We start from the raw sequence: 25,130 nt of genomic DNA, 5'->3' as shown, positions 1-25,130 counted from the left end.
GATTATAGCAGCATACAAAATTGATAAGAAAATAAAGATTATGTAGCAACCTTTAGATGACGGGGTCATTTATCTCCACTTTCCCTATGTACATCCATGCCGACTGAACAGAGTGAGGTCAGTGTAAAAGGTTATAGCACTTTTTGTGACACAATGCAGTGCAAAATCTGCATTTGCAAAATCAGCAGGCACTCAGCATCTTACAAAAATCATACCAGTAGCTACCATATCCTCAGTTAATCAGGAGGAAAACATGTCTGCTCTGGATTTTAAGGCAGAAAAGCCAATTTGGGGGGGGGAAGGCAATTTCAAAGGGCCTCTTGGAGAAAAAGAGCAAAGCTCTTCTGTTTGCCATCTGAAGCAGGTGCCGAGGCCAGCCCTGTGGGAAGCGAAGCAACTTCTCAAGAGCTTTGCAGGACCATCGGGGAAGGGAAGCCTGGCCTTCCTTGCCCAGCTCCAGATGGGAGTAGTTTTCCCGGAGTTTAGCGTCCTTCCTTTCCTCCCTTCTGCCGGGAGAAAAGAGGCAGAAAGCGGGGCTGCCATTTCCAGAAGGGAGAAGGGAGATGCTGGCTGATGTAGGGCGGCAAGATAGTGCGCGCAAGAAAGTGTGGCGGTGACGATAGAGGGCTGGTGGACAGATACCAGGCCTGATGGAGGGAGGCGGCAGGGGAGGCTTGCGCAGATTTATCATAATCGGTTCGCCGAACTCAACAAAAAATTACGTATAGGTTCTGCCGAACCGGTGCAAACTGCCTGAATCCCAATGCTGCCCTCACCTCTTGCAGAATGTGTTGTGACATAGGGAGAAAAAAGCAGCATTTTGCTAGCTGTGAGAAGGCAATGCATTCTCAAACCACCCAGTAGATGCAGGATGGGAAACGTATCTTGCCTGTTTCCTGTTTAGGAGAAACAAACTATTGGGTTTGTGCTCTTTCAGCTGTCCATTCTCTCTCCTTGCTTGTCTTCTTGTGGATATTGTCTAGAATTTCTGGAAGTTCTACATAGTTGGGACCCCAAGGTGCCCACTCTGTCAAGGGGTGGGGGGGAGGTGGAATTTTGACAGGTTTTCAGTTTTGTGTTGCATGAAGGCTCAAACATGGCACCGTCACTTGCCTCTTCCATGTTCTGTCCCCTCAGGTTCTTCAGTCAATGTTCTCCTCCATTTTCTAGGTCATTCTCCTAATTTAGCTTGTGGCTCTACTGAAGGTGACTTCCTGCTGGCATGCTGATTAGCTGGTATATGGTTGCCAAGGAGATGCTTTTGTGTGGAGAGAACTAATGGAAAACTATTGCTTCCCCGAGAAGGCAGTATACAAGACTGAAAGGAAGGTGTTTCCTCCATGGGACAGGAAAAAATGTGAGCTCAGTCTTAACTCTATCCTTCCCTGCTGATTTCATCTCCAGGAACCAAGAAAAGAATATACTACATGCTGCAGAAATAACTATAAGAAAACTAGATATGCCTACCTTGCAAAGAAAGACAGAGTAACCAATATGAAGATCAGCAAGCTTCCTTTCAACAGCCATGAGTCAGAATTTAAGCTTGCTACATATCCTATTGTCCATATCAATAGCAACGATGAGCCAAACAATAGCAAAAACTAAATAAAATAAAATTTTAAAAAACTTCATTACAAAATGAGAAAAATTGAGCAAAAATATAATGCATGGAAAGGGGAAAAAGGCCTCAGACCTCCCAAATTTACATAGTAGCCTCATATACAAGTCTGAAAACAAATGTCTTCTGTTAAATGTGATATTTCATTTTGGTTCTGTCTCTGAACTAACTGCTGTCCTCTATCCATATTATTATTGTTAGTCGCACTGCCAGCCAGATGTTCAGCCTGAATTTGGTAGCACTTATCAACTCCTTCCCTAGGAGCTGGAATAGTTGTTGTTTGATGGTGTTGGCACAAGATGCAAGCTGTTCTAAATAAAGCTGTCTATGCAATTGACTGATAGTGATTTTGTCAATGCCGGTGGTATTCAAGTGGTGCTCCAGATGTTTTGGGATTGCATCTGGAGCGCTACTTGAACACCATCGCAATTAACAAAATCACAATAAATCAATTACTATTGAAGTTTTAAAAACATGCAAAATATAATTTAATCAATTTATTAATATAAAGACCTACAAATATTTAACAAATCTATGTAACTAAGCCTGTTAAATTATTTTGTTATCTCCTTGATCTAGTTCCTAAATACCTCAAAACACCTCTCCCTATCTACTTTAAACATAAATACATATTTCAAAAAATGTGGAATGAAAAAGGCAGTGGCAAAAGCACCAGTTGAGTAGTAATTCATATAATGCCCAAATGAAATAGAAACAGAACAGGCTGGTTTTGCAGCAAAATCAATAGATTTAAGGATATTTCCTATTTTTTCTTTGTTACTACCGAAAGGGAAAGAGATAGAATTACTGCTGCAAGGAAATTAAGTAAAACCCTTCTCACAGCAGTTTTGGATATATTGGCTATCAATTCTTTACACTCCACAAAAACTCTTTTCCTCATCTGTCTTTATTCTTTGCTTTCCTCATTTATATTCTGCCAAATTTTTTATAGTGACTCTATCAGGAGATTCTAAGGCTATTTTTTTTGTGAATTGCTACCATTTCTATCTGAAATATCTTTTTTGGTAGTAGTAAAACTTAATATGGTCAATAATATACTCAGCAACAATTTTTGTCTAGAAAACTGCATTTCATTATTTGTTTCAATTTATGGTACCTCATTTTTTTCCAGAAACCGAAGAAACATTGATGTTCTTCTAATTCTAATTTTTTCTTCTTCGTCAAGTATGTGAATAATTATGCGATTTTTCGTTTGAAGAGCAAGGTCAAGTGGTCTTTGTCCCTTAGGTGAAAACAACAGTATTTTTTAAAAAAAAACAATATAAATAGAAAACAGATCTTTTGGGCTGCTTCATTTTAAAATCCTACCTTATTACTACGAAACTTGAATAAGCATAATGTTGCATATATATTGCATAGTGAGAAACCTATCCCAATGTTTAACATCTGGAGTTGGAAGAATAAATAAAATGTTGATACTCAAATGCATTAATAACATGATGAGCTATTGTAACATAATCACCTGTCATGTACAATCACAGCTTCCCAAGTTAAAATTAATTTGTATATTCTAGAAAGTACATTTTGTAACAAAATAAAGATCAACAGAGATACCGTATATACTTGAGTATAAGCCGAATTTTTCAGCCCACTTTTTGGGCTGAAAAATTCCACTTCGGCTTATACTCCAGTCAACAAAAAAAACTTACCGAGGACTTGTGCGCGGCCGAGGCTTTGGTGCTTCCGGGATCGCCCGCACCTCTCCCAAGCCACCGCCGTCCGAGACCTGCCGAAGTTTGGGGAGGTTTGGGGAGGTGCGCGCGCACCTCCCCAAACTCCGCGCCTTGCCTGCCTGCTTCTTTCCGCAGCGGAAAGAAGCAGGCAGGCAGGGCGCGGAGGAACGGAGACTTGCCGACGTTTGGGGAGGTTTGGGCGCCTCCCCAAACCTCGGCAGGTCTCCGTTCCTCCGCGCAGACCTGCCGACGTTTGGGGAGGTTTGGGCGCCTCCCCAAACCTCCCCAAACCTCGGCAGGTCTCCGTTCCTCCTGCCGACCTTTGGGGAGGTTTGGGCGCCTCCCCAAACCTCCCCAAACCTCGGCAGGTCTCCGTTCCTCCTGCCGACCTTTGGGGAGGTTTGGGCGCCTCCCCAAACCTCGGCAGGTCTCCGTTCCTCCGCGCAGACCTGCCGACGTTTGGGAAGGTTTGGGCGCCTCCCCAAACCTCCCCAGGTCTCCGTTCCTGTTTGGGGAGGTTTGGGCGCCTCCCCAAACCTCCCCAAACCTCGGCAGGTCTCCGTTCTTCCTGCCGACCTTTGGGGAGGTTTGGGCGCCTCCCCAAACCTCGGCAGGTCTCCGTTCCTGTTTGGGGAGGTTTGGGCGCCTCCCCAAACCTCCCCAAACCTCGGCAGGTCTCCGTTCCTCCGCGCAGACCTGCCGACGTTTGGGGAGGTTTGGGCGCCTCCCCAAACCTCCCCAAACCTCGGCAGGTCTCCGTTCCTGTTTGGGGAGGTTTGGGCGCCTCCCCAAACCTCGGCAGGTCTCCGTTCCTGTTTGGGGAGGTTTGGGCGCCTCCCCAAACCTCCCCAAACCTCGGCAGGTCTCCGTTCCTCCGCGCAGACCTGCCGACCTTTGGGGAGGTTTGGGCGCCTCCCCAAACGTCCCCAAACCTCGGCAGGTCTCCGTTCCTGTTTGGGGAGGTTTGGGCGCCTCCCCAAACCTCCCCAAACCTCGGCAGGTCTCCGTTCCTCCGCGCAGACCTGCCGACCTTTGGGGAGGTTTGGGCGCCTCCCCAAACGTCCCCAAACCTCGGCAGGTCTCCGTTCCTGTTTGGGGAGGTTTGGGCGCCTCCCCAAACCTCCCCAAACCTCGGCAGGTCTCCGTTCCTCCGCGCAGACCTGCCGACGTTTGGGGAGGTTTGGGCGCCTCCCCAAACCTCCCCAAACCTCGGCAGGTCTCCGTTCCTGTTTGGGGAGGTTTGGGCGCCTCCCCAAACCTCCCCAAACCTCGGCAGGTCTCCGTTCCTCCGCGCAGACCTGCCGACCTTTGGGGAGGTTTGGGCGCCTCCCCAAACCTCCCCAAACCTCGGCAGGTCTCCGTTCTTCCTGCCGACCTTTGGGGAGGTTTGGGCGCCTCCCCAAACCTCCCCAAACCTCGGCAGGTCTGCGCGGAGGAACGGAGACCTGCCGAGGTTTGGGGAGATTTGGGGAGGCGCCCAAACCTCCCCAAAGGTCGGCAGGTCTGCGCGGAGGAACGGAGACCTGCCGAGGTTTGGGGAGGCGCCCAAACCTCCCCAAAGGTCGGCAGGAGGAACGGAGACCTGCCGAGGTTTGGGGAGGTTTGGGGAGGCGCCCAAACCTCCCCAAAGGTCGGCAGGAGGAACGGAGACCTGCCGAGGTTTGGGGAGGCGCCCAAACCTCCCCAAAGGTCGGCAGGAGGAACGGAGACCTGCCGAGGTTTGGGGAGGCGCCCAAACCTCCCCAAAGGTCGGCAGGAGGAACGGAGACCTGCCGAGGTTTGGGGAGGTTTGGGGAGGCGCCCAAACCTCCCCAAAGGTCGGCAGGAGGAACGGAGACCTGCCGAGGTTTGGGGAGGTTTGGGGAGGCGCCCAAACCTCCCCAAAGGTCGGCAGGTCTGCGCGGAGGAACGGAGACCTGCAGAGGTTTGGGGAGGTTTGGGGAGGCGCCCAAACCTCCCCAAAGGTCGGCAGGAGGAACGGAGACCTGCCGAGGTTTGGGGAGGTTTGGGGAGGCGCCCAAACCTCCCCAAAGGTCGGCAGGAGGAACGGAGACCTGCCGAGGTTTGGGGAGGTTTGGGGAGGCGCCCAAACCTCCCCAAAGGTCGGCAGGAGGAACGGAGACCTGCCGAGGTTTGGGGAGGCGCCCAAACCTCCCCAAAGGTCGGCAGGAGGAACGGAGACCTGCCGAGGTTTGGGGAGGCGCCCAAACCTCCCCAAAGGTCGGCAGGAGGAACGGAGACCTGCCGAGGTTTGGGGAGGTTTGGGGAGGCGCCCAAACCTCCCCAAAGGTCGGCAGGAGGAACGGAGACCTGCCGAGGTTTGGGGATTTTTGGGGAGGCGCCCAAACCTCCCCAAAGGTCGGCAGGTCTGCGCGGAGGAACGGAGACCTGCAGAGGTTTGGGGAGGTTTGGGGAGGCGCCCAAACCTCCCCAAAGGTCGGCAGGAGGAACGGAGACCTGCCGAGGTTTGGGGAGGTTTGGGGAGGCGCCCAAACCTCCCCAAAGGTCGGCAGGAGGAACGGAGACCTGCCGAGGTTTGGGGAGGCGCCCAAACCTCCCCAAAGGTCGGCAGGTCTGCGCGGAGGAACGGAGACCTGCCGAGGTTTGGGGAGGTTTGGGGAGGCGCCCAAACCTCCCCAAAGGTCGGCAGGAGGAACGGAGACCTGCCGAGGTTTGGGGAGGTTTGGGGAGGCGCCCAAACCTCCCCAAAGGTCGGCAGGAGGAACGGAGACCTGCCGACGTTTGGGGAGGTTTGGGGAGGCGCCCAAACCTCCCCAAAGGTCGGCAGGAGGAACGGAGACCTGCCGACGAGCCGCGGCCACACAGGGTATTCCTGTGTATTCAGGCTTGCAAAATGGCGGATCGAGCCTCTGCTGGCGGCAGAGGCTTGCAGAACGGCGGATCGGCTTATACTCGAGTCAATAACTTTTTCCAGTTTTTGGGGGTGAAATTGGGGGTCTCGGCTTATACTCGAGTCGGCTTATACTCAAGTATATACGGTATAAACTTTATTTATTCTAAAGATGTTAGAAATTACCCTGATTTAATTAAACAATTTATTTTGTCTGAAATAGTATAGGGTTTCCTGCCTGAGCAGGAGGTTGGACTAGATGACCTCCAAGGTCCCTTCCAACATCATCATCATCATCATTATCATCATCATCATCATTATTATTATTGGCACAGTCAGCCAGATGTTCAGACTGGATTTGGCATTTTTGTCTACCTATCGAGTCCTTACCAAGGACCTGGGATAGGCAGATGTGAATGTTTGATGGTATTACAGATATCGTCGCAGGATGGAAGCAGTTCCTAGTAAGGCCGCCTTTTGCAATTGACTAATGGCGAATTTGTCAATGCCAATGGTGTTCAAGTGGTGCTCCAGTTGTTTTGGGATTGCACCCAAGGCACCTACTACTAACTACTACTACTACTACTACTACTACTACTACTACTACTACTACTTCAGACAAATGGCTGTCCAAATGACTTCTGGAGGCAGGCTGTTTCACTGATTAATTGTTCTAACTGTCAGAAAATAATACCTTGGCATTTTTGATATCCAGACTGGATCCAGCTTCTAGCAATACATCTACAGCATTAATGTTTCCTGCTATAACAGCCCAATGCAAAGCAGTGTTCTTTTCTATATTGTCTACAGCGTTGACAATTGGATTAAACTTTACTAGAAAATTAGTAGGTTCCCGCCTTGGTGAAAATAAAAATGTACAAATTAGAAAAGCAAAGATATTACAACTTTTAATAAGACAATATTTACATAATTTATTTCTATACTGTAGTAACAAACCTGCAGTACTGATACTGAAGACAAAATACAAGAGTAATAATTGCATATTAATAGGTTGAAAGGACTGTAAAAGTGTATTGGGACATGAATAGAGAACGCATACAAAAGAACGAATGTTGCAAATGAGGAGAGAAAGAATTTACATAAGGAGGAAAACAAAGTTAAAAGAATGGGGTGAAAGAGAACAAGGAATGGGTAAGACTTAAAGAGGCATGGAAAATGCAGAGCAATGTTGATAGAAATTAAAAATCTGCATTATAAGTGGGTGAAAAGAGTTAAAATAAGTTCTTTAGTAGTATGAATGGGATTAAAAATGAAAGGGCTAAAATTACTTGGAATGAAACTGAAATGAGGAGCTGTTGGGAGGAACATTTGAAATCTGCACAGCAGTAGTAACAATATATCAAAGAGCAGACCTGAAATAAATGCCATACATGCTAGCATCCCGCCCCCCCAAAAAAAAACCCATGAAAGAAATGAAACAATAAATGTCGTGAGAATGTTGAATAATGGTAAGACTGCAGATGTAAACAGAGCAATTAAAGAAATGTTAAATATGTGTGGTTTGCTTGTGGAATAATTTACAACTTGTTTAACATGCATGTTAAGATTGTTATCTGTTTCTAATGACCGGAAGAATGTTGTTATGGTTCATTATAAAAAAAGAAAAAAAAAGACACAAGAATAAATGGACAGTTACTTACAGGATTTAGTTAAGGGTAGCAGGGAAGATATTTGGCAGAGAATTCTGATTGCAAAGGTACAAGAGGTGATAATGAATACAACCTGGAAAATGTAATCCTGCCAGGGAGAAAGCAGGCCAGATTTTGCTCCGCAGCAAGATAGTGAGAATATGTCAATGTAAGAAAGTTGGCACAGTTTACATTTACAGATTATGGAGAATGATGTAAATAGGCTTGAATCACGGACTGTGTTGTGTGAATGTAAAGACTGGTTGTGGTATGCAGTAATAACAAAGCAATTTGAAGGAAGTAAAGCATTTATAAAATGACTAGAGTGCTTAGCAAATGATTCAATAAAGTAGTTCAATATTATAATATTCTAGGATGAGGTAGGAGAATGGTTTTACACTGTAAACTTTGTCCTACAAAGATGTTTCCAAAACTCTAAATTTCATCCAAAAATATGAAAACTAAACAAGAAAAAAAATAACAAGAAATTTGAATTAACCTATCAAAATGAAATAAAAAATAGATTCTTTCCTCAATGTCATACTATTGTAGCTCAGTTATGTATTTTATAAAACTTTTTTTCCAGGGATTAAACCGATGAGAACAACTGCTTTGGTAACAAATAATGTAACTTGTTTTGCCTTCCTGAAAGTAACACAATCTTTTGTGTATTCTCCCTTTAGACATTCTCACTGAACTGAGCAGTAGCAATCATTACTCACCCAATTACTTTGTGGGCTGACAGCATAAGAGGGGTATATCCATTGAGGTCAGTAGTATCTACACTCTAAATATGACAAAATATTAACATTTCAGGAAATGGAATTAACCACCCAACCAGAAACTGAAGCCATAAACCCATAGCAAATGCAATGAATTCAATTAATGTCCTGCGTTTCATGAACAATCTGTAATTTAGTAGTACTTTCATTATGGCCCAGGTGCCTTGCAGTTTATTTTAATATAGGCCCATAACATAGAACTTTGCAGGATTTTAAAGAGTCAACTTTTAAAAATATTTTTCAGTATTACAATATTGGCTGACATTCCCAATATTCCAATATGAATCTGCCTATATAAGATCTTTGATAGAGATCCTCCTGAGGATCCTGTCTCCTAAGGCCAGGGTCCCCAACCCAAAACCATTCTGCACAAGAGAGATTCCTTAATGCTGGCATTCCTCCTGTGGAATACCTTCTCTGCGAATATTCAGATCACCGCTTTCCTGATGCAGCTCTGTATAGAAGTGAACACCTGGTTCTGAAGGAATTGGAGATACTAAGTTTAGGATCCGCTCTTGCTCAATGGTGCCATTATATGTAGTCTTCAACTTACAGCCATTCGTTTAGTGACTGTTTGAAGTTACAATGACACTGAAAAGTGACTTATGACAGTTTTTCATACTCAAAAACAGCTGCGGCCTCCTCACGGTCACATGATCAAAATTCAGATGCTTAGCAACTGTAATGGATTTATGACTACTATAGTATCCCAGGGTCACGTGAACCTATGACAAAATTAAGTCAGTGGGCAAGTCAGATTCGCTTAACAACCGTGTTGCTAACTTAATGCCTGCTACATGATTAATTACAGCACTGTATAAAGTCACATACCTGACCCTTTGATATGAGGTAAGCTATGATAGGCATGTGTTGAAAAAGCACAGCTAAATGCAGGCTGCTGTATCCTTCTCCATCAATAAGAGTTGGATCCGCTCCATATTTTAACAACAATATGGCCATAGATAAATGCCCTTGCCTAGAAAAAGAGAGCACGTTTAATTTTAAAACATTTTCTTATCGAGACAAAATAACATTATTTCTAATGGAAAAGAAATACTAATACATGTCAACGGGGGGGCTTTAAATTTCAGAATTTATATTTAAACTTCAGAGTGAGAGTGAAAGTTAACAAAAGCAAAAATATCCTAATTATGGAACAATGGTAACCAAAATATGTGTGAGCTAATATAAATCAGGGCTTTTCAACCTTTTCATCCATTGTACCACTCATCCGAGTACCACCAGTCACCTAGCAAGCTGTCAAAAACTTGATGACAAAAAAAGAGGAAAAAAGTGATGAAGTACAGGTAGTCCTTGACTTACAACAGTTCCCTTAGGGACTGTTCGAAGTTACAATGGCACTGAAAAAAATTGCCCCCCAAGCTACAGCCGAGCAAGACGCCTGCCTCCCCACCCTTCGGCGCTCTTTGTCCTATCTGAGGTTTTCATTGTTGTGAGGATTTCTGTTCAGGATTGGCAGCGGGGGTGGGGTGGGGGGGTGTTTGGTTTTTATCCCCCCCTCTGCTGGGTGGTTGCAGCAGGTTTTGGTCACTTCACATGACCCTGGGACACTGTGACCGTCATAAATATAAATCAGTTGCCAAGCATCTGAATGTAAATCACAAGACCCTGGAGATGCTGCAACATTCCAGCTGATTGGCACTTCTTCTGGGCTCAGCAGAAGCACTAGTATCAGCGCCAAGCTCCACCTGGAGCCTGACTGGTGCTTCCACTGAGCCCTGACAGCCCCGAAGAACCGCTGATCCTGGCGCTTCCGATGAGCTCTGACAGCCCTGCAGCTCCAGCCGTCTCTCGCTCAGGCTTGTGCGGTGCTGCCACCAGTTCAGCTCATTCCCCTGCCCCGCTACCACTTTTCTAGGATGGTCGGGTACCACCTGCCAGGTGCCAATGTACCACAGGTGGTACCCGTACCACTAGTTGAAAAGCCCTGATATAAATGATTAAATATAGAATTAAAAAACATTTAAGAAAAAAAGGAAAGTAATGTTATGGAACAAACACATAAGAAATTGATTCAGCTCTAAATTTGTCACAGTTTTTTAAGGGTCAGCCGAAAACTAGTAATAGCCAAGTGCAAATCCCAGCTAAAAGGAGGTGTATGTGTGTGCAAGGCAAAAAATGTTGGCTCTATTGTTCGTTAGAAGTTCATTCCAGCCATTCTGAGTAAGATCCAGATGAGGGCTGATCACATCTGGCTGAGGCAGAGCCGGAGGAGTCTTAAGGGATAAATAGTGGAAAAGTATTAGGATCTCACATCATCCCCTGCATTCTGCGCATGAACCCACCTCCCACTCTTCCTCTGCTACCCACTACTGTATCCGCCCCTCCACTGGCTTTTATCGCTATTTCCTCGCTTAGAACAATATGCTGGTGCATACAGGTGACCTACGTATGGACGAAACACATATGCTCCCATATTGCTAAGCATATTGTGCTTTAGATTGTAAGCCGCCCTGAGTCTTCGGAGAAGGGCAGGATATAAATGGGATTAAAATAAATAAATAAATAAAAATATGACCCCAAGAGACTGCAACCTTTATTTATGTCACGAGTCAGTTGCCAAGCATCTGAATTTTCATCACATAACCCTGGAGATGCTGCAACAGCTGTGTGAAAAATGGACATAAGTCACTTTTTTCAGTGCCATTGTAACTCTGGTCACTAAGTGAATTGTTGTAAGTCGAGGACTACCTGCATAGTGAGTCACACATAAAGCCTGAGAGATCATTCCAACTAACTATGGGTTGTCCTCACTTAAGAATCATTTGTTCAGCAACCACTTGAACTTACAACAGTAGTGAACAAATGGTAGTTATCACTGGTCTTAAGAGTTCCAGCCTTTGCAGCATTCCTGTGATTAAAATTCGGGCACTTGGCAGCCTATCCACACAAACTTCAACTCCACCCATGCGCCTATCAGCCCCATCTCTGCCCTCCACTCTGCCACAAAACCCTGCTGCCCCCTGCCTTTCCCAGCCCAGTATCTTCTTTCTCCTGCTACTGGCCCATGATCCAGGAGCTGGGCAAGGGTGCAGCCAGGGGATGCATGCAGCGAGTACAGCAAAATGGCTGATTCTCATCTGCCAAAGAGAGCTTGCTGGGTCTAGCTGGGGAGGAGGCAGCAAAGGTGGTGGCGGAATTGAACAAAGCGGAATGATAAGGGCAGGCTTCAGCAAGAACTAAGGTGAGCCTAGAGATGGCAGAGGCCCTGTGCTTGCTCTTGCTCCAGCTTTCCTCCTGCAAAGCAGTGCAAAGGGCCAGCAGCTTCCAGCACACTGAAGTCCACAGACAGGTTTTCCAGGAGCGCTTCTGGCATGTGCTCTGAAGCGCATATTAAAAGTTGTCCTGGAGAGCTGGCTTGCAGGATTCAATGAGGCGTGGAGGCAAGTCTAGCACCAACAAAACCTACCCTCAGACCCTCAGCTTATTGTTGACTCTAGCGATAGAAATTCTGATCCCAATTAGGATCATTAAGCAAAGACTATCTGTAGTCAGTATGGAAGATAGGAACATGGGAAGATGTTTGGCTTGCAAGATGTCAGCACGAAACCTCTCAGAACATCGACTAGGTTTTCCTGATGTTCACTTTGTCTTATGTCAGTCTTCTTAACAACTGAATGGCTTCTATTTCCCAGCCCCATTTTTTGTATGTAGAAGGACAGGACTCTAGGTTGACCTAAAATCCCACTTAAGCAAGTCTTTGGCTGTGAGATGAAAGATGCAAAGTCACTGTCACAAAATCAAAACTTCAGTTTGCCCTAATGTATCACAATACTACACAGGCAACTGTAAGCATTTCAATAATCAAAAGAAGGATTTGCTTCAAACCTAATTGCCCAATGAAGTGGGGTTGAATTTAAATCTCCTCCTAGTTGATCGACTACTGCACCTTTGGAGATAAAATACCTGTGTGATAACAAAGGAAAATTGGTTTATAAATACATGATGAATTAACACAGTGTCAAACTGCACTGTTAACATCTAAGAAAATCCTTTTATATAAGACATATACAGATAACCCTCGCCTGTTTTGTTTAGCAGCCGTCTGAAGTTATAACAATGCAACCATTGTTTACAACCGCCGCACTGTCCTGCACTCACATGATTGCCATTTGCATGCTTCCCAACTGGCTTGCAACAAGCAAAGTTAATGGAGAATCTGGAAGTAAAATCATGCTGCGCTCATATGATTTTGTGTTTAGTGATTATGAAGTTGTCAGTCCCAACTGTGGTCACTGTGAGGACTACCTGTATATTACATTTGATTGAATGCTTCTTCTGAAAGTGGATTATTCCCTGGCTTTTCATGCACAATATTTTTAGAAATAAAGTTATTTAATATTTAATAAAATAGCATACATTCTTAGAAAGCAGCTTTGTCTGCAGTGCAATCAAAAATCCCTTTATTATTAAATATGGGTACAGATAATTGAGAAATATTAAAAAAGTCACAAAATAATTTTGACAAATCTATTAACACAGGAGCCTTAATAAATTATACAGTGGTACCCTAGTACTCAACTGCTTTAAAACTCATCGAATTTGGTACTCGACTCATTTTGATGCGAAAATGTTGTCCCAGTACTCATTGTTTTTTGATACTTGGCATGTTGCGATAGGAAGAGAGGGACGGCCATAGAGAATGGACAGGAAGTCGGCCATTTGGGAAGTCACTGACATAAGAAAAGGGGCAGACAGAAAGTTCTTCCCAGCCTAAAGAAAGAGTCATGTGGTAAGTCATGTGGTTTGGTACTTCCATAACCAATTAATGACAAGTACTGCAGTAACACTGTATAGTTCAAAAACAGGAATAAACAAATACCAACAGACAAATACAAAAAAAATCTATTATAAACTACTGAGTTAGTTTTTTTTTCCTTCTCTTTTAGCAGAAGTCCTCTATATATATCATTCTTGTGAGCTTATACTAAATCCTCTAGGTCAGGGCTCAGCAACCTGAAACAATGAAAGAGCCACTCGGAACTGGTTCCCTCACAAAAGGAAAAACTGGGAGCCGCAAAAAATGTGTGCACATGCACGTACATGCGCGCATGCGCAGAACAGGGTTTGACTGAAGAGTGGAGCCAAGGCGAGATATGCACCTACCCTGCATATTTGAATTGATTGGTTGAAATTTTTTAGTCCCACTTTTTTTTTTGGGGACTGCACATGGCAGAGGACTGGGAGCCGCAGGAGACGGCTGAAAGAGCCGCATGCGGCTCCGGAGCCGTGGGTTGCAGACCTGTGCTCTAGGTTTAAAGTGATTTTTCTCAAATAACATAATTCTACTGCTGGAAACAGCCCTTCTATAAAATGATGTTTTCCCAAAGCAGAAAATGTTTTCCATCCTACCATTTTAGTTTAGTCATTTATAGTATTGATGGTAAAGATCCAAAATATTTAAAATTATGAAATGAGCTTTATATATTTCTTCACTTCTAAATCTAGACAAATTGGAATCCTAACTCTTAAAAAAATTAATGGATTTCCTTCTGTTTAACTTGCTTTCACTGAAAAGGATGACAGTCTTTCCATTTGGGAAAAGTTGATGGGCCTCTCTTTTTAACCATAGAAGCAAGTTTATCATCATTATTTCCAAATAGTGGGCAACTCTGCACTCAATTTTCATACTGGACCATCACCATCAGCATCATCAATTAAACTTGTATGTTGACAGTTTACTTGATATTTAATTGATGATGTTGATGTACATCATCTGTATATTATTTTCTCTTTTACCTTTCAGAATTACATACCGTATATACTTGAGTATAAGCCGACTCGAGTATAAGCCGAGACCCCCAATTTCACCCCCAAAAACTGGAAAAAGTTATTGACTCGAGTATAAGCCTACCCGCTGTTCTGCAAGCCTCCGCCGCCGGCGGAGGCTGGATCCGCGCTCTGCAAACCTCTGCCGCCAGCAGAGGCTCGATCCGCCATTTTGCAAGCCTGAATACACAGGAATACCCTGTGTGGCCGCGGCTCTCGGGGAAGCCCTGGCTGTCCGCTTCCTCGCTCCACGCTGCCATTCGGGGCCCGCGCGTTCCCCGGGCAAATCGCGGCGCCCAGCAGGCGAGGAAACACGCCCGCTCCAGTCGCCCCCCCTTCCCTCAGGAGACGCGAAGCAAGTGACCGCCCGGAGCTTACCGAGGACTTGCGCGCGGCCGAGGCTTCGGTGCTTCCAGGATCGCGCGCACCTCTCCCAAGCTGCCGCCGTCCGGAGACCTGCCGACGTTTGGGGAGGTTTGGGGAGGTGCGCGCGCACCTCCCCAAACCTCCCCAAACTTCGGCAGGTCTCCGGACGGCGGCAGCTTGGGAGAGGTGCGCGCGATCCCGGAAGCACCAAAGCCTCGGCCGCGCACAAGTCCTCGGTAAGTTTTTTGTTGACTGGAGTATAAGCCGAAGTGGAATTTTTCAGCCCAAAAAGTGGGCTGAAAAATTCGGCTTATACTCAAGTATATACGGTACTTAAATTGAAAAAAAATCAGCAATATGTATTTTATTATATTTAAGATATTTATCATTAAACTACATTTATCTTTAGTTTTGAAACATTTTTGTAGCTACTGAATTCTTGACCCTGAACAGAGCATTTGTTTCCCACCTATGCAAAAGGCCTTCAAGTTTCTCCCTTCTCTATTACAAACATTTATAAGTATATATCCCTCTGTCCAGTGCGCTCCCACAGAGAGGGCCTCCTCAGGGTGCCGCCGATCAAAGAATGCCGATTGGTGGCCCCCAGGGGGAGAGCGTTCTCTGTGGGCGCGCCAGACCTTTGGAACCGCTTACCGGTTGAGCTCCGGATGGCCCCCGACCTTCGCTCCTTCCGGCGCGATCTCAAAACCTTCTTTTTCGAACAAGCTGGCCTGGTCTGACGGGATGGGGTTGGGTTTTTATAAATAGTTTTAATTTTAATATGTATTAATTTTATGGGCATAATGGTTTAATGGCTTTTTAATTTTTGTATTCTGTTTTTTATTATGTATTGCCCTTTCACCGCCCTGAGTCCTTCGGGAGAAGGGCGGTATACAAATTAAATTATTAAATTAAATTAAATTAAATCTACAATGAAGTATAATGCTTATTGTATTGTTTGCAACAACCCTATAAGAGGTTTAAAATTTATACTAATAAACACACTGTAATTTTTTTATTGTCACAATATGTATACAATATGGAGTTGAGTATTTCTGAAATATACAGGTAGTCCTTAAAATACAATAGCAACTACCAGTAGCAGCAGAATGTCTGTCACTAAGCGAAAAGCAGTTGTAAAATGTGAAGTCATGTTACTGAAACATTTAGCAATGGCCAACCTGGAACTTCTCATTGCCATTGTTAACTAAATCTTACCAGTTGTTAGCCAAGGACCCACCCAGCGTTGACTAGATAAGGGACTGATTTCTCTGCCTCCTCTTCAACTCCCCCCACCCCCAATCTCTGCCCTTTTGGCTGCCTGTCCACCTGCTGCTATCAGCCTTGCCCACTACCGCTACGTTGACTGCAATGTGCGCCTTTACTGTACTTCTTTGCCTCTGTTTCTACACTAGTCAAGCCCTTCTTTTGCTCATAAAATCTGATAAATTCATATATTGACAACTTACTTTACAAGATCCAACCTATTATTGATTGCTGCCCAATGAAGAAGTGTCACATTTTCTTTGTCCGGCTGTCTTACATCATATCCTGCTTCTACCAATTCTTGACATCGCTCTAATAGACCAAATCTGAAATAAAAATATGAACTTGGATGGTTAGAACAAACTTTGGATGTTTATGTCTCTACTATAAGACTGGTTGGAAAATAATAATAATAATAGTAGTAGTAGTAGTAGTAGTTGGAAGGGACCATGGAGGTCATCTAGTCCAACCTCCTGCTCAGGCAGGAAACCCTATACCATTTCAGACAAATGGCTATCCAGTCTCTTCTTAAAAACTTCCAGTGTTGGAGTATTCACTGCTTCTGGAAGCAGGTTGTTCCACTGGTTAATTGTTCTAACTGTCAGAAAGTTTCTCCTTAGTTTTAGGTTGCTTCTCTCCTTGACTAGTTTCCATCCGTTGCTTCTTGTCCTGCCTTCAGGTGCTTTGGAGAATAGCTTGACTCCCTCTTCTTTGTGGTAGCCCCTGAGACATTGGAACACTGCTATCACGTCACCCCTCACCCTTCTCTTCATTAAACTACACATATCCAACTCCACCAACCATTCCTTATATGTTTTAGCCTCCAGTCCCCTAATCATCTTTGTTGCTCTTCTTTATACTCTTTCTAGAGTCTCAACATCTTTTTTACTTCGTGGTGACCAAAACTGGATGCAGTATTCCAGGTGTGGCCTTACCAAGGCATTGTAAAGTGCAAACAGCAACTGATCCTAATTAATGGTCATATCTATAAAATAGTTTCCTGCTTTATATTTAAGATGTGGTAGAACCTGTCTGACCTTATTTGCGCTTGAAGTATTAATACTTCACCTGATCTTGATTCTATCTCTCTGTTAATGCAGCCTAGCACTATACTGGCTTTTTTGGCAGCTGCAGCACACTGCTGGCTCATATTTAAGTGATTGTCCAGTAGGACTCCAAGATCCCTCTCACAGTCACTACTATTAAGCAAGGTACCACCTATACTATACCGGTGAATTTCAATTTTGTTAGATAGCACCCAGTGTTCAAGTCTGTCCAGATCTTCCTGTATCTTAAGCTTATCTTCTGGAATATTGGCTATTCCTGCCAGCTTGGTGTCATCTGCAAATTTGATGAGTTCCCATCTATCCCCTCGTCCAAATCGTTGATGAAGAGGTTGAAGAGTACTGGGCCGAGAACAGAGTCCTGGGGCACCCCACTACACAGTTTTAGATAGTCTTGTGACAGGATACTATATCTATTATATTTATTGAGGTTTAGCATAATTATCTCCCATAACAAAATTAGCTTGGTGTACTAATTAAAGGCACTGGGACACGAACCAAAAGACAATGAATCTAACCCTTGCCTTAGGCATGAAATGAGCTAAATTATTTTGCAATGATAAACCAGTTCCAAAAATGATGGCAAAGAAAATTTCATGAAGTGTCCACATACTTGTCCATTTAGTTCCAGGAATTAAAACTGTCTTGAAGGGACAAAAATAAACAAAATATCCTCATAGGCATCCAAGCCTAAAAATGCTTGAGATGTACTATTGACATAATATGTTGCTTGGTTATTCCAAACAATAGTAAAACAAAAGGAAGCGAGAATCTATATTCTAACATTCAAAAGTTCCGAACAATATTCTGACATCCAGAAGTACAATTTTCAAAAATTCTTCAGTATGTATAAGACATAAAATGATTTTAGTTTTGCCTTAGTGCATCATATGAAGCAATAATTAGGCTATTCTGTGTTACTGCTCTTAATTGCCAGTTCAGCAATGTACAAGTTTCAGAAGTATATTAAAATTTGTTAACAGAACACTCCAGATTTTATAAAATGAAGCTGTAGATTTTTATCTAGCAACTGATCCTAATTATTGGTCATACCTATGAAATAGTTTCCTGCTTTATATTTAAGATGTGGTAGAACCTGTCTGACCTTATTTGTGCTTGAAAGGTAATCAAGGCCAGGTCTGGTTAGTAACTGGATGGAAGAACATCAGAAAAAAACAGGCTTTTAAGCTAGAGTGTGAAAATTTTAAAAAAGTTCCTAGGAAGGAAATGGCTAATTACACCTGTATTATTTTGCCAAGAAAATTACATAGATGGGTCCATGAAGTCACACTGAGCTCTAGTTGAAAGAGACTTCTGCTATTTTTTTATTTGCATCTTTAAACAGCTTTAGTATTCAGATATTCATTTCTGTTACATGAAGGTTCTACTCTCTCTCTACGTGGAAAAGACTGGCACGGGCTTCTTGTTAAATCTAATTTCTAGTTAGCTAACCAATTATTTTCAAAAACTGAAATTAAAATATTGATCTAACTTTTTAACATGTATAAATGAAGGTTTTAAAATTATTACTTACTTCAACTATAGGTGTGTTTATATTTCTTAGGAATACACTTTGCCATTCCAAATCATGCTTAAGATATTATTATGCAAACTACATCTGTATAAAAACGTCATCCTGGTTTACAACTGCAATGGAAGGGTTTGTGTAAAAGAGTAAACCAAATCAAATCATATTGTGATTCAATGTGATATCTGAGCTTACCAAATGTAAATACTAACTTCTTCTCACAAAGCCCTAGAAACAGAACTTGGAATATGTGAGAAAACAATTTTTCTACAATAAATAGACCTTTTTCCAGCTGTACAAATCATTCAGTGTTATATTCTCTGTTAACATCCTCTTTTATATCTACACACATTCCTATAAAATATACTATGGATAACAATTGATTTGTATTTTATAATTGTGGTATAAGAATGCTAAGCTTGTAAGCCGCCCTGAGTCTTCGGAGAAGGGCGGGATATAAATGGAATTAAAAAAAAAGAATAAATGTGATGTTTCAAGAAACCTACTGAGTTGCTTTGACAATGTCACAATTACTGTAGTCCTCCACAAAAGGCAGCATGTCATGCTCTTTTGATAGATCTTTATCTTCATACGGATTAGGCCAAGTGTGGCCATGATGACGAAAGGGCCCATGGCTGTGACTTTGACACTGAAAATTAAAACAAATAAACAATACATTTCTTGATCCAAAATTTTTAGACCATTACAAATTGTATCCTTGCAAGTAATGAGGAAATTGCCTTTTTGTACCTTGGGACATCATTCTGTTATTAAATGACTACCATAAATACAAAAAGAGAAAAATATATCACAAAGAAAACTCCACATTCAATTATGTTCTAATGGAATATGCTTATATGTCCTTTTACAGCAATCCTGGGAAAATATGTGAACAAAGTGTAGGGGAAGACACAGTTCCTACCTGCCTGAAAAACAGATCAGTGGGAATTCATACCTAAAAAGAGTTAACATAATGGGATAATGGAAAGAGTAACTAGCACAAGCCCAAATTAATGGCCAATTTTACTTCACAAAAAGTATATAAAAAGTTACATGTTTTCTTCTCAACTATGGTTCTGAATAAAATCTCTTTTCTGATCCTAATGTTGCTTGTGGAAATACCCCAATTGCATCACACAAACCACCAAAGTATCAAATGATTTTGCAACTGCAACGACAACTACCACCACCAGATCCCATGCTATTTCACTAATAAAGGAATTAATTTTAGCATTGACAAATAGGAACTTGCTCAACCAGGAAACTGAATTAAAATCAGTCAATTGCCCTTTGAATGGTGTTTTTTTAAGGAACCTAAATAAATTACTCTTGGTGTGCACCTGCCTCGGGATGAAACATATAAGTGACAATTGCATGATATTAGGCCTTAACCAAAGTGAGCAATTTAGTCTTGTTTGATGCATTTATTCAGTAGTACTGAAGATGTGATGTTGAGCATATTAATTATTTTTTACATCAGGTAGCTAACACTTTATTAGATAGTTACCGGAAATAACAAACTGCTGTCTTGAGAGAATCTCAAAATAAATAATGTGTAGGGCAGGGCAGTGATGTGACTGACAGTTTTTTAAAAAAGCTTTTACTAAATAACTTTTCCCTTCTATTAGGTAAGTCTTGTAACTAAAAAAGATAATCTTGACATCTCCATGAGAAGCATATGGGCCAACTAGTTTAATACCAGGAAATTAGTTTAGTTTAATACCAGGAAATTTTCATATCAAAGTGTGAGCCATTCTTTCCCACAGAAACACTTTTGGGGATACCTGGCTTCAAAAAAAACAATTCCTTGCTACCTGAGGTAGCAAAAATCATTCATGAAAATAGTTTTTGGAAACAGCAATACAAATACTATTAAGTCAGATAATTTTCATTTTTAAAAGATAAGGCTACCTTTCATAGTTGCATTTGACATACTCCCAATCATGGGAAGAGGAAATAATCTTTTCAAACATTATAGTTATTTTTTTAAAAGACAGATACCCTGATACCTTGTTCAACTAAATATTTGTTTTAAGATTTCAGTATGGTAATCAAAAGATCTAATAGACTTGACAGGGTCTTCGGGTCTCAATAACTGTACATAGAAAACATTCGTGTTGAAAACCCACCAATTATTTCTGTCTATGTAGTGCTGGCTTTTCTACCTGCTGATATTCTGTCAAATCTGGAAAATTTCCTGTAGACAGGAAAATTGAATCACAGCTCACCATATGGAGGCATATAGGCAGGCTAGACCCTGCATCAAGTTGGGTTTGGGACTGCATGTACAGTAGGAAGTCTTCCTTTCTGAGATCCCAAAGGGGCTTTTTCAAAAGGCAACTGGACTTTCTTTGTTGTTGCTTGAAGCCATTTTGCTTCTCATCTTCAAGCCAAAACAAAGCAAGTCCAGTTGCCTTTTGAAAAAGATGCCTTCGGGATCTCAGAAAGGAAGTCTTCCAACCGCCTTTGGGACAACCATCACCTGGATGACGGAGAATTTCCATCCTGGGATGTTCGTGCTGGGTCAAGGAGACGGGGCAAGCAAGCAGTTCATCAGAGTGGGACTTCATTAATCCATAATTTCTCCGGACACAAGTTGATCTCTCAAAGCACTTCTCCTCCTACATGAACTTCAGCACATTATTTTTTTTTCCTGAGACCGCCTATTGTAATCGCTCCTTTCTCATTTGGGGATTTAAACAAACTTTCCTGTGCTCAGTACATCTGCCCGGAGAGGAAGGGGGACGGGCATAGCGAACTTGCGCCCATCTGCTTCTATTAGTTGTAGCTGCCCACCCTGACGATCCTTCTACAAATGAAGCTGGGAGATCGGTGGCTGACCTCGACTTTGGGGGGGGAGCAAGAACCGCGTTCAACCTTGGCCCCAAACTCTTTCGAGGATCACGTGGGAACCAGCGGGACCGAAACGCAGCGAACACCCTTGTTGTGGTTCCTGCCTGCCTGCCTTACTTCCAGGCCTCCTCTCGCGCTCAACTTCATCTCGCCTTCCCGCCATTTGCTGCTTACCTCGCGGCCGGCACCCTCCATGGTCAGCGGTCCAGAGTCACCGCTGGCCCGGCGGTCCCGGGAGTTTCCTGGTCCGACTTCCTGGTTACGGCCAGAAACACGCCCTCGGACCCGCCCCTCGAGAGAGAAAAGGAGGGGCTCGGGTCACGCCCACTTGGAGCCGGGACTCTGAACCAGGCCCCTGGCGGCCTGGAGGTGACTTGCTTTTCTCTGCCATTCGTTTAGTGCAGGGGTAGGCAACCTCGGCTCTTTTATGACTCGTGGACTTCAACTCCCAGAATTCCTGAGCCAGCCAAGCTGGCTCAGGAATTCTGGGAGTTGAAGTCCACGAGTCATAAAAGAGCCGAGGTTGCCTACCCCTGGTTTAGTGGAACCGTTTTGAGAGTTTCGGATAAATGCTGCCGAGGATTAAAATTGCAGTGTAATATACACAAGCTTCCCTCAGAGCTGGAAGGAGACGTGTGTAATTGTAACGAACCCTTCTTTAAAATAGGTAGTCCTCGACTTACAACGGTTCATTTGGTGGCCGTTCAAAGTTACAACGGAATTCAAAAAAAGTGATTTAGATTAACCGAAGCTGTATCACATAAAGAAAATTTTAAAAAAGTGACTTAGATTAACCAAAGCTGTATCATATAAAGAAAATTTGTATAAAATATTTTATAGATGGCACATGACACCAGTGAGACTAGCTAAAATGTCTAAAAATACTTCAAAAGCAGGGCTTTTTTTCTCATAGAACGCTCAGAATGGAGTTCCGGTACCTTTTTTGGATGGAACCTCGTAGGGTAGGCAAGGCGGGTTGAATGACATGTGTGAGTTCCACTTCCAGCACTTTTTTCTTTTACAAAAAAAGCACTGTTCAAAAGTTTGTTGGAAATTGCCTTGCAAAGACCAGGCACTTATTATTATATCTGGGGGACATGTCCTAAAGCAAAAAGGTTTTGGCTTAGGATACATTTATGGTTAGAGAAGATGATTAAGAAACAAATAGAATTTAAACCAGAATTGTTTCTCTTAGGAATAATAGGCCCTAACTATGACAAGGAGAGTGGATACTTAATGTTACATGTATTGACAGCAGTGAGAATTATGTATGCCCAATATTGGAAAAATGAAAATTCACCAACTGAAGAAGTATTAATTAAGAAAATATTGGATTGTACAGAAATGGATAGATTAACGTTAGAGATTAAAGAGAAAAAGCATTTAGTTTATTACAGAACTTGGAATAAATTTTATCAGTGGCTAGATAAATGAGTTAGAGAGAAAGGAATGTGATATGCAACTTTGAATTTATTTGAGTAAGAATGTTATACATTGAAATTTTAGTATTGATTTTGATAATTTACCTTATCAGCGTTATTGTTAGCCTCATTATCTTTATTTATGTATATTTACCCAGACAACATGCTGTTTGCCAAATATTGAATGTTATTGGGGGAAAACCCAACCCTCACCCTTAACTTTCCTTTACCCTATCCCAAATCCCCATTTCCCTACCTTCCTTTTTAACCCTATAAAAACTAATAAAAAAGTTTCCAAAAAAAAGTGACTTAGGACCGTTTTTCACATTTAACAATCTTTGTAGCATTCCCCCCCTCCCCGTTCATGTGCTGGGAGATAATCTGAACTTTAGAAGTTTGATTTGGTGCCAGGTTTTTATTCTTTTTAATATTTTAAGGGAAGATGTTCTAGTCCCTTGGTTAGCTTAGTTGCCCTCTACTGAACCTTTTCTAGCTCCACTATATCCTTTCTGAGGTGCAGTGACCAGAACTGTACAAAATATTCCAGAGGGTTGCATCAATGGTTTGTAAAAGGACATTATGAGATTGGCATCTCTATTTTCGATACCATGACTTATTATCCCTAACATGCTGTTGGCCTATTTTACATTGGATATACAGTGCGTCAAAACTTTCATTGAAGTGTTTATCATTACTCAATCATTTTCAAAATGGAAATGTATGGATTTAGAGGGTGTTGAAGACTCCAGAATCTTCAATGCAAGTACAATAATGGGACAATCATCACATGGCAATATAAATAATCTTCTTGGCAGTTATAGATCATAATTTCCCTTTAGCCAGATTAGTAAAACTGAAATTACTGGCTGGGGTTTTTTTTTTAATTTGGGGCAGGGAGGAGGCAAAACAAATCAGTACAAAAAGAAACTTTAAAAAAAACAAAACAAAAATAACTTTTAAAGGTTTATATAATGTGCATTTTATTTTATGCTAAATATGTTATTTTTAACATATTAAGAAGTAAGCAAATCATACACCATTATATGCGCCAAAAATACTGCTGATAAATGTATTTGCAAACTTGTTTTTGCAAAATATTTTAAGTCTAGAATAAGCATTTAGAAAATCCCTGGAATGAATCGGTATGGTACTACATCAGTATATCTTTTCCAGTCTTTGCCATACTTGTGGGAACATCGATGTTCATCTCTAATGCAGCGATGGACCAGGAGAATAGTCATAAAAATTATGTAGAAATAAGGAAGAATATGATTAAAACCACAGCACAGGCAGTATGCCAGGGAGCCAATCAAGTCTGCAGTATAGTTAAAATGGCGGGCCACACCCCAGAATCCTGAAATCAACAATTTACTGTACTGTTTAGTTCCATTGATTAATGTGTAGGTACATTCAATATATTTGGGTTTCTCGCCCCATATTTTACAGTTGCCATCAGTGCGACGGAAGAGATCTTTCTGATGATTGGCGATTCTGAAAATACAGTAGCTCATCAAACCCGTTAGAAGAATTCCAACTGCATAACTGGTAGTAAGCTGGACAGGATGATAGACCAAGTACAACCCCTGAGGTAAAAAAAAGAATGGAAAAAAATGTTAACATATTGTCAGATTTAGTCAGCACTCTTTATTTTCCTTTACATTATCTGGGTTCTTCCTTAAGTTCTCAGTGTCAACTTTTAACAAACACATAGACTTTCTCCACAATATCTAACCTCATCCACAAAGCAATTCAAAGCGTTGACTTTAACCTTTAGGGCCCTATGTGTCTTAGGAATTTCTGCCCCAGAGATGCTCAACTGGCATCCACAATATCATCCTTTTAGTGTTAGGTGAAGACCATTTCATTTTCGCAGGATTTTAACTGGCTTTTCAGTACCAGGCTTTTAGTTTATGTGATGTTTTTATTTGGTATTTTGGTGTTATCATACATGTTTTACATTATGTTTTTGTGTGTTTTCTTGTACACTGCCCAGAGAGCTTTGGCTATTGTGCAGTCTAAACATTTTAATGAAAAAAGTACAATTGCAATAATAAACAGGCAGATAGAGCAAAACCTCCATTCACAGTCAGAGCAAGGCCTCTGATTACTCCCCTCCTCTTGCCTTGGTCTCACAGCTGCTAAAGAACCCAAAGTTTAGGAAAGGAAATTTCAAACAGGCCACATCCCTGTGCTTAACTGTGTTTCACTAGCACACAGAAGTTTTTATGCTCATTCACAACCAAATGAG

The 25,130-nt window shown here is 42.4% G+C and overlaps 2 protein-coding genes across 10 annotated transcripts in view; both read right to left on the bottom strand.

The window, feature by feature from the left end:
- The window catches only part of ZDHHC13 (zDHHC palmitoyltransferase 13), a 37,906-nt gene extending 16,176 nt beyond the window's left edge, over nucleotides 1-21,730 (bottom strand). For 3 of the 4 annotated variants that reach the window (XR_014025036.1, XR_014025037.1, XM_081317105.1), the window contains exons 1-9: nucleotides 21,636-21,730; nucleotides 19,115-19,257; nucleotides 16,220-16,342; nucleotides 12,444-12,521; nucleotides 9,426-9,570; nucleotides 8,535-8,599; nucleotides 6,858-7,020; nucleotides 2,736-2,861; nucleotides 1,468-1,601 (exon numbers count right to left, since the gene is read on the bottom strand). Coding sequence is in view for 2 of the 4 variants with exons in the window: in XM_081317105.1 (XP_081173231.1) it covers nucleotides 1,468-1,601; nucleotides 2,736-2,861; nucleotides 6,858-7,020; nucleotides 8,535-8,599; nucleotides 9,426-9,570; nucleotides 12,444-12,521; nucleotides 16,220-16,342; nucleotides 19,115-19,257; nucleotides 21,636-21,656 (998 nt within the window). In the remaining 2 variants the exon portion in view is untranslated. Of the gene's footprint in view, nucleotides 1-1,467; nucleotides 1,602-2,735; nucleotides 2,862-6,857; nucleotides 7,021-8,534; nucleotides 8,600-9,425; nucleotides 9,571-12,443; nucleotides 12,522-16,219; nucleotides 16,343-19,114; nucleotides 19,258-21,090; nucleotides 21,220-21,635 lie in introns of those variants that run through there. The other variant, XM_081317106.1, reaches the window with a different exon arrangement.
- A 1,832-nt stretch (nucleotides 21,731-23,562) lies between these two features.
- Nucleotides 23,563-25,130, bottom strand: part of LOC308659369 (7-dehydrocholesterol reductase-like) — a 117,284-nt gene continuing 115,716 nt past the window's right edge. For all 6 annotated transcript variants that reach the window (XM_081312914.1, XM_081312917.1, XM_081312916.1 and 3 more), the window contains one exon: nucleotides 23,563-24,465. In XM_081312914.1, the coding sequence (XP_081169040.1) occupies nucleotides 24,001-24,465 (465 nt within the window). In that variant the 3' untranslated portion in view covers nucleotides 23,563-24,000. The remainder of the gene's footprint in view (nucleotides 24,466-25,130) is intronic.

The sequence above is a fragment of the Vipera berus genome (genome assembly GCF_964194415.1).
Source record: "Vipera berus genome assembly, chromosome: 1".
Lineage (NCBI taxonomy): Eukaryota > Metazoa > Chordata > Lepidosauria > Squamata > Viperidae > Vipera > Vipera berus.
The sequence above is the reverse complement of the archived record's forward strand: the minus strand, read 5'-3'. Positions and strand labels throughout refer to the sequence as shown.